The sequence below is a fragment of the Corylus avellana genome, chromosome 1 (genome assembly GCF_965113065.1).
Source record: "Corylus avellana chromosome 1, dhCorAvel1.hap1.2, whole genome shotgun sequence".
In the NCBI taxonomy this organism is placed as follows: Eukaryota; Viridiplantae; Streptophyta; class Magnoliopsida; order Fagales; family Betulaceae; genus Corylus; species Corylus avellana.
The window spans coordinates 13,884,890-13,893,740 of record NC_142490.1 but is presented as its reverse complement, the minus strand read 5'-3'; the positions used below and the strand labels follow the sequence as shown (position 1 = coordinate 13,893,740).

At 36.3% G+C, this 8,851-nt stretch overlaps 1 protein-coding gene across 1 annotated transcript; it reads left to right on the top strand.

The window, feature by feature from the left end:
- Nucleotides 1-2,057: 2,057 nt before the first annotated feature.
- LOC132170699 (P-loop nucleoside triphosphate hydrolases superfamily protein with CH (Calponin Homology) domain-containing protein) lies at nucleotides 2,058-8,231 on the top strand. Its single transcript, XM_059581778.2, has 19 exons — nucleotides 2,058-2,420; nucleotides 2,582-2,748; nucleotides 2,845-2,988; nucleotides 3,181-3,417; nucleotides 3,516-3,587; nucleotides 3,877-3,945; nucleotides 4,218-4,295; nucleotides 4,449-4,580; nucleotides 4,672-4,753; nucleotides 4,892-4,987; nucleotides 5,105-5,278; nucleotides 5,363-5,469; nucleotides 5,576-5,756; nucleotides 5,992-6,151; nucleotides 6,247-6,500; nucleotides 6,617-6,780; nucleotides 6,877-7,074; nucleotides 7,293-7,780; nucleotides 7,884-8,231. The coding sequence occupies exons 1-19, from the start codon at nucleotides 2,288-2,290 to the stop codon at nucleotides 8,017-8,019; spliced, it is 3,072 nt and encodes a 1,023-aa protein (XP_059437761.2). The 5' UTR covers nucleotides 2,058-2,287; the 3' UTR covers nucleotides 8,020-8,231.
- The last annotated feature ends 620 nt before the right edge of the window (nucleotides 8,232-8,851 follow it).

The following is an 8,851-nucleotide window of genomic DNA, read 5'->3' as shown; positions in this document are numbered from 1 at the left end:
TATAGCGCTATCCATCACCATCAAAACCATATGCATCATGCATCAAAGTCATTGTGATAGCCATGTTTCTTTAGATGAATTTTTAGGGTAGGGGGCGGAACCAGATGTTTTTTTTAGGAGACGGATATAATTTTAAATTAAAATTCTTTATAATTGTTTGACAGAGAACTGTTATGTACTGGACAAGTATTTACTTATTATTCTTTAAAGTTGATGTGACGTGATCCGAATATGTGAGTAATAAGATATTCTTGGTGAATGATAGTGTTCTTATTTTTTTTTCTTTTTTTAAGGAAAAACTTTCACCGGTTAAGAACAACCCAATCGAATTGGAAAAATATTTGTAGCATATATAGAACCCGCAAATGTACACAGTGAAGTATAAATAGTTTGAGGTTTACGTTACGCTCACACCAACTAAATTAGGATTTTTGGCATTAGTAAATACATGTTTTTAATTATCCAAATATAAATACATATTTGTTAATAGTTTTTGCCTTGTGACAAAAATGGGAGACTAATTAAATTTTTAAATTGATAGTTTTCTATAATTAATCATACAATCAATAAATTAAGTAGAAGAAAATATTTTTTTTGGAAAACATTTTGCAGAAAAGGATAGATTATTAAAGTAAAGGGTAGCAGTATTAACAATAGTATTTCTATAATTAAACTAACATTACTCTACAACTAAATGCATTTAAAATGTGCTAAAATAAATAAAGACTAATTAGTAATGATAATATTTTGGATCTAATTTGTAAAATGACTTTCATCCCCATGAATTTTTAATTTACTACTACTTTGAATAAAAATTCACCTCAAAATATCTCATCCAAACACAATAATCTCCCAAAAAATGTCGAGTTGTAACCTCTATCAATTCATTTAAAGATACTTGGCACCAAAAACATAAAGAAAGAAAGAAAGAATAAAAAGCAAAGAACCTTCAGGGAGAAGGAGAATTGATCAAAGGGGACAGAAAGAGTTGTAAATAATAAATATTGAATTAATGCTACTTGTTGGAATTGTCATCTGGCATCATACAATCCAACTTGTTTCCCTATTGGACCGACACTAATCCTATGTCTTGTTACTAATATAATTAACTATTAATGTTTTTTTTTTCATTGAAAAGGCTAACATTGTTCATTTTGGGTGGTATACAAAAACACTTGCTATGTTATTTAAGGAAAATGTTTTCTTTTAAATTGGGTTGAAACTCAGCTTATTAAACAAATATATGTCTTAAGAATATATAATTTCCATAGTCTATTTTTAAAATACATTTAAAAATTACATGCTAGGGACATGTCATTGTTATAATTTTGGAAATGTTTATATTATTCATCTCATAAAACTATATGCTCTAACAAAACAATATCAGAAATATAAGGAGGAATGTCTTCCATCCAAATCTGATCTATGACATGTTTAACGGTTGCTTTGGCTAAACCATGAGCAGCAAAATTTACCTCTCTTTTGACATGAACTATTTTCCAAACTGACACAATTTTAAGCACTACTCAGATATCTTTCACTAGTTGCCCATATCTGCTCTATTTTTTTCCGCTTGATTTGGCAACATTAACTATTTGAATTTTAGTAAACCCAATACAAATAGCAGAAGAATTCTAACAATCATCAACTCTTTCAAATTATTAAACATGGTGGGTGTTTTTTAATTTTTTGGTCTTGGCGTTTTAGAGTTCAATTAAGTAGCAGAACTGGCCGGATCTAGACCACTGGGTCGGGTACAAGCCCATATTATGCCCAACAAATCTCAATCTGGAAATCCCACGCACCCTTAAATTCGCGTAAAATCACATTCCAATCACTTTTAACCGCTACCTTACTCATTGTGGCACGTATTATGCACGCGCCATCAACGCAACCGGGATAGGGACAAAAAAAAGGAAGTAAAAAAAAAAAACAGTTTGGATTTTGAAGCTGGGGTGGCTCGGGGACAGGTTCGGGAGAGTAGCTTTGGGGAAAGAGAGAGTATAAAGCAAAAGAGCAGTGAGTGAAAGCACCCACTTTTGTAGTGAAAAGGAAAGAGAGAAAAAGAAAGCAAAAGGTCCATGGCGAATGTGACTCTCTCTGTGTGTATGTGTGTGATGAATTGGTAACAAAGAAACCTCAAACAAACACCACCAGCAAGAAACATCATATCTCATAATCAAAAACCAACCCCAACTCCTCCAGATCTTCTTCATCTTCAAAGATCATATCGTATCATTTAGTTAATGCTAGTGAGTTTTGTTTGAGTTAAGCGAAATATATTTTGATGAGTTCGTTGGCGTCGACGACGGAGGGGGCATTTTCGTTCTCAGTGGCGGAGGTGGTGGAGGATGTGCTCCAACAGCACGGGAGTCGAGTCAGAGGTCTTGATCTCGAGTCTAGAAAAGCTGAGGAAGCTGGTATTTTTTTTATTTTTATTTTTTATATTATTATTTTCTTTTCGTTTCTTGTTTCATTTTCTCAGCATCCAAACAGAGGAAAATCAGTAAGTTTGTGTTAGTTGTGGTGAATGAATGGGAGCGAGTGGTTGATGGGTTTGTTTTGTTTTGGTGATTGATAGCGTCGAGAAGGAACGAAGCGGCGGGGTGGCTGAGGAAGATGGTGGGAGTAGTGGGGGCGAAGGATTTGCCGGCGGAGCCGTCGGAGGAGGAGTTCAGGCTGGGATTGAGAAGTGGGATCATTCTCTGCAATGTGCTCAACAAGGTTTACTCTGGAGCTGTGCCCAAGGTTAGCCTTTTCCTCATCCTTATCTTCATTTCAATTCTGTGTCTTTTTTGTTTTTTCAATTTGGGATGTTTAAGCAGCATTTTGATTTCTTTTCAGGTGGTGGAAAGTCCATGTGATTCTGCTCTGGTTCCTGATGGGGCCGCATTGTCCGCATTTCAGTACTTTGAGAATGTGAGGAATTTCCTGGTGGCTGTGCAGGAAATGGGAATTCCTACGTTTGAGGCGTCTGATCTGGAACAAGTATGTATTCAGGCTTCAGGGATCAGGATTCTCAAAGAATTAGGGAATTTAGTATCTCTGTTTTTCATTAACATAGAAATTTCTGTTACTTTTAGTCTATTTTTCACATACATCAGATGCTGAGGATCGAACAGCTATGGTTTATGGATAGAAATTTGTATAGTAATTCAAAATAAATTTGTTAAATTTCAGGGAGGGAAATCTGGAAGGGTTGTAAATTGTGTTCTGGCGCTTAAGTCCTACAGCGAATGGAAACAGACTGGGGGAAATGGGGTATGGAAATTTGGTGGAAATGTAAAGCCAACCGTGTCAGCAAAATCTTTTGTGAGGAAAAATTCGGAGCCCTTCACGAATTCCTTGTCAAGGAACTCCTCAACGAGTGAAAAATCTTTGAATGTGCTGTCCTCAGACATTGATTTTAATAAAATGGTTGGTAAGCTTAACTTTTTTCATTTTAGGCTTGTTTATATATTTACTTTGCCAAATTGACTGAAGAAGCTTGAATTTTGTTGGATTTTTACTTGCAGCCTGCTAATGGTTCCTTGAGTATGCTTGTTCGTGCGGTTCTATTGGATAAGAAGCCTGAAGAAGTTCCAATGGTAAGGATTAAAATGTACAAGCTGCTGTTAAATTGGTGAACTTAGCTAAGAATAATTTGCTGATCAAGCTGGGCCTACTACAAATGGTACCATGTGTATCAGTGTGCAAGGACATGAACTACGAACCTACTTTGGATAGATTTTTAGTAATTTTTTTACATTGTATAGTTCCATTCAATTCACTACTTGAAAAGGCCCAATTGCCCTTTTCAATTTGTTGCTTATCCCATTACAGATGCTATTGCTACTACTTATTTGTGAATTAATATTGCTCCTCTGCATGAAACAGTTGGTTGAATCTGTGCTAAGTAAGGTTGTGGAGGAGTTTGAGCATCGCATTTCAAGCCAATTTGAGCTGGTATGTTAGCTTTGGTTGTCCAAAACTATCATTTTTCTTTCTTTTTTCTTCAGCAGAAAGAAACAATTTGGGCAGAGAGATCCTTTTTCAATATGGATTATGCGATCAAATATGCTTCGACATTCAACCTAGGACTAGGAATTGATGCACATTCCAAATCAATAAACATGTTCTCTTGGATCCTAAACAAGTTTTTTTTTTCCTCTACTTTTCCTATAACTTAATTAATACCTATCTGACTCGTTATTTATTCATTTATTTGTAACCATTAGATGAAAACAACTCCAAAAGATATGGCTGTTTCTCATGGCAGCAAATCATTGTTGAAATTTGCTTCTGGTGATAAAAAGGTAATTTGTTGTTCTTTACCATCTGAACAGGTACCTAACAATTAATATACACTGGTGAATCACTAGAGAAAGCAGGTCTTCAATGTCATAGCCTATGATTGGAATATAAATTGGATTGCTGACATTTTCTTTATTGTTTCTGTAATATTTCAGAATGAAGACAAAAATGAGAAAGTGATAAAGAAAGAGGAATTTGTCCCAAAAGCGCACATTTCTGATGAGAAATCAAAAAGTCAACTCCTGAAACAGAAAATGGCCTTTGATCAACAACAAGGAGACATTCAAGTATGAACAGTACTGGCATATCCTCCACCATTTCCTATTTTCTGTTTCTTTAACTGCTTAGTGCTGTAAGGCTAATCTTAAATTTCTATAGGAGCTAAAGCATACTCTTCACGCTACAAAAGCTGGTATGCAGTTTATGCAAATGAAGTTTCACGAGGAGTTCCACAATCTGGGTAGGATTCAGGAAGAAACTGTTCTTTGTTTATTGGGTTCTTTCTATTTCTATTTCGTTTCTGTTCTTTCTGGAGGGGTGTTTGAGAAGGGGAAAAAAAGGCATTTTGTCTGATTTGAATTTGTTTGTTTCTTTGTAGGTATGCACATTCATGGCCTAGCTCATGCTGCTTCTGGGTATCATAGAGTTCTTGAGGAAAATCGTAAGCTATACAATCAAGTGCAGGATCTCAAGGGTAAGAATATCACTGTTTTCCTGCTTGGGATAAAGGAAAAAGGAAAATCACTGACTGCCTAAAGCTTAAGTATTCAGAATGGGATTAAATGGTTTTTTTTTTTTTTTTTTTAATCAGGAAGCATTAGGGTTTACTGTCGAGTGAGACCTTTCTTGTCTGGGCAATCAAATCATTTCAGCACCGTGGATTATATAGAAGATGGAAGTATCACTATCAGTACTCCATCAAAGCATGGAAAAGGCCAGAGGCCTTTTAGCTTCAACAAGGTCTTTGGGCCATCTGCAACTCAAGGTTGGTAAGGTTTTCATATAGATACTATTCAGATACGCAGATATTAACATTAAATTTACAGTTTTATCTCCTAATGTATTGCAGCGGAGGTCTTCTCTGATATGCAGCCTTTGATTCGGTCTGTTCTTGATGGTTACAATGTTTGCATATTTGCATATGGTCAAACGGGATCTGGAAAAACATTCACCATGGTAGGGTGCAATAAATTTATTTCTGAGGATATGATATAATATGTGCATTGATGTTTGTTTATCAAACTATGCAAATGTGGCTAACTTTTGTTGCTTACATGTCTAGTCTGGGCCCAGAGAGCTTACAGAGAAAAACCAAGGAGTAAATTATCGGGCTTTGGGCGATTTGTTTCATATAGCAAATCAAAGAAAGGACACTTTCTGCTATGATGTTTCTGTTCAGATGATTGAGATCTATAACGAGCAAGTTAGGGACCTCCTTATCACTGATGGAAATAACAAAAGATATCCTTTGCAAGTTATTTGGTTTTGTTACTGACATGGCTATGTAATTAGATCTTGATAAATCAATTCAACTTCTCAAGATAGCCATAGTAGGCTGAAAGCTCTGAATATCATATTCTTTTTTGAACTTACTGTTATTGTAGTTCAATACTGGAAGAAAGTTCAATATACCTTGATTATTCAAATGTGGCTAAGAATCCCCTCCCATTAAAAGGCTTTCCTTAATTGTTAATACATTAGAAATTCGTAATAGTTCTCATAATGGACTTAGCGTACCAGATGCAAACCTTGTGCCAGTGTCATCAACGTCTGATGTTATTGATCTGATGAACCTTGGACAAAGGAATCGTGCAGTGGGTGCAACAGCCCTAAATGACCGTAGTAGCCGCTCTCATAGGTAGGAATCGATATACTTGAATCTATGGATGCTTCTATGACAATATTGTTTAGTTTGGCTGATTTTTTTTGTTCTTTTGATTTGTACCTTTGCAGTTGTTTGACTGTTCATGTTCAAGGAAGAGACTTGACTTCTGGAAATATTCTTCGTGGCTGTATGCATCTGGTTGATCTTGCAGGAAGTGAGAGAGTAAACAAATCTGAGGTGACAGGAGATAGACTGAAAGAAGCACAGCATATAAACAAATCTCTGTCAGCTTTGGGTGATGTGATAGCTTCCCTTGCTCAAAAGAATCCGCATGTTCCATATAGAAATAGCAAACTCACACAACTGCTCCAAGATTCACTTGGTAAGGTTAAACTAAACCATTTTTTCAAAGAGTGGAGGGGAACAATATTCTCTCTTTATGGTCTTATTGCTTGAAAGATTATTACTCTGATTTTGAGATTGTACTTATCATTTTAGGAGGGCAGGCCAAAACGCTGATGTTTGTTCATATAAGCCCTGAGCCTGATGCTGTTGGAGAAACAATCAGTACACTTAAATTTGCAGAGAGAGTTGCCACCGTTGAACTTGGTGCTGCCAAAGTAAACAAAGATAGCACAGATGTCAAGGATCTCAAAGAACAGGTTCTTACACTCTCTTTGTCTCCTAAATTGTCCTCAATAGTAATTTTAAGAACCTTGTCCATTTGTTCTTACACTCTCTTTTCAATTTTTCTTCAGATTGCCAGTCTTAAAGCTGCATTGGCAAGGAAAGAGGGGGATCCGGCGAGCACACCAAATTCTATATCTGGAAGCTCTGGAAAATACAGGACAAAAGCTAGTGAGATATCACCTTTTCAATCTAAAAAGCAGGATTCGGGTTTTTTGGGAGATCACAATAGCTGCCGGCAACCAATGGGTGATGTAGGCAATATAGAAGTAAGTAATGTCCCCTGATCATGACTCCATAGATCTTTGACCTTCCATTATCTGATAGTATTTATCTAGAGCTGAATATGTTTTTCTACTTTTGATTGAAGTGCTAGTGTGAGGGCGTTTCAGTAGGAGGATAGAAGGATTTATCACCATGTATAGACTGGCAGATTTGTATCTTGTTCTGTATCCTTATATAAAAGTATTCAATTGCTATTCTGCAGCATAATAGCAATTCTGCCCTGAGGCGAAAGACGCAAAGTTTTGATCTTGACGAGCTATTAGCAAATTCACCGCCCTGGCCTCCGGTGAATAGTCATGGCCAGAATTACGGGGAGGATGAGAAAGAAATGGGCTCCGGCGAGTGGGTTGATAAGGTCATGGTAAACAAGCATGATGTAAGCAGAGTTGAGAACCCTTTAGGAAGTTGGACAGCAGATAATGGGGACTTGGCTGATGTGTTTTACCAGAAATATCTGCCAGATTCCTCCAAAATTTACCCAGATCAATCCTACAATATGTTCGTGGGAAGCAACCAGTTTAACATTGCCAGTACTGATGAAATGGATGATCTTGATGCCGCCACCAGCGATTCTTCGGAGCCAGATTTGCTTTGGCAATTCAATCATACAAAACTTACTGGCATGACCAATGGTCTAGGGGCAAAAACCAGGAAAGCCAATCCAAAGCAAGTAAAGAGCCCAGAATTAAGGTAATCTAAAGTTGATGTTTTGTTACTATATACTCCATTTTTAATTACTCTCTGCAGGTCAATTTAGCATGCGTTTTTGACAAGTTATGATTAACTTTTGCAGCAAGAATGCCAATGCTTCTTCTCTAGGCCCTTCACCTTCAAGAAAACTTCCAAATGGGGTAGGCGCCCATCTGCAGCGGAATGGGAGGCAGCCAGCTCCAACGGATATGAAACGCAAAGCTGGGAATAGAAAATAGAAATGTACTTAGACACGTTAAGTGGGTTGATTTTTACGATTTTTTTTTTTCTTTTCTTTTTTTTTTTCATTTATTTGAATTCGTTGGAGAGGGAGGGGAGTTTTACTATATTCTTCATTTTCATTTTTTTGTTGTAATCTAATATATAGTTGAATGCACAGCAATAATTCCTGTTGCTTGTAATTGTCTAGCTACTGATTGAGTTCATTAGATACTTCCTGCCTGAGTGGATTGGATTGGATGACTCATGTTTTCGTTTACAGATCCCTACTACTTTCCCCTCTATTCTTTGCTACTAATGAAACATAAAACCCTAAGTTCAGAGGCTAATTGGAGCAAATCAAGAATTGCCAATTGCAGTGTCCCTTGGTTTTAGCTGTGACCAATTCACTTTTTTGGGTTTAAAATGATCAAATCAATCCTTAAGGTTTAATTTGTTATTAAATCACTCATTCCATCCTATTTTCATTAAATTTCTTTGCCCGTTTTAAAAATATCGCGACATGCGTAGACATTGCACAAATCATTGGCTCATCCGTCTTTGACTCATCTCATCTTACAAATCAACCATTAGATTTGTGGACTTATATGAACTCCACATAAGTCAATTATGAATCCCACAAATCTAATGGTTGATCTATTGATTTGATTTTGTAGGAAAATATTGGCCAAAAATAAAAAACTTTTTAACCTCTAGCATTTCCCTTAATATTATGATTGATTACTGTGTCATCACCACTTAAAAAACCATGTAAGCAAACCACTCAATTTGATGTTACAAAAAAAGGTGAGTGTGATCTTATTAGGGGGAAAAATAGAAATTGAGTATGAT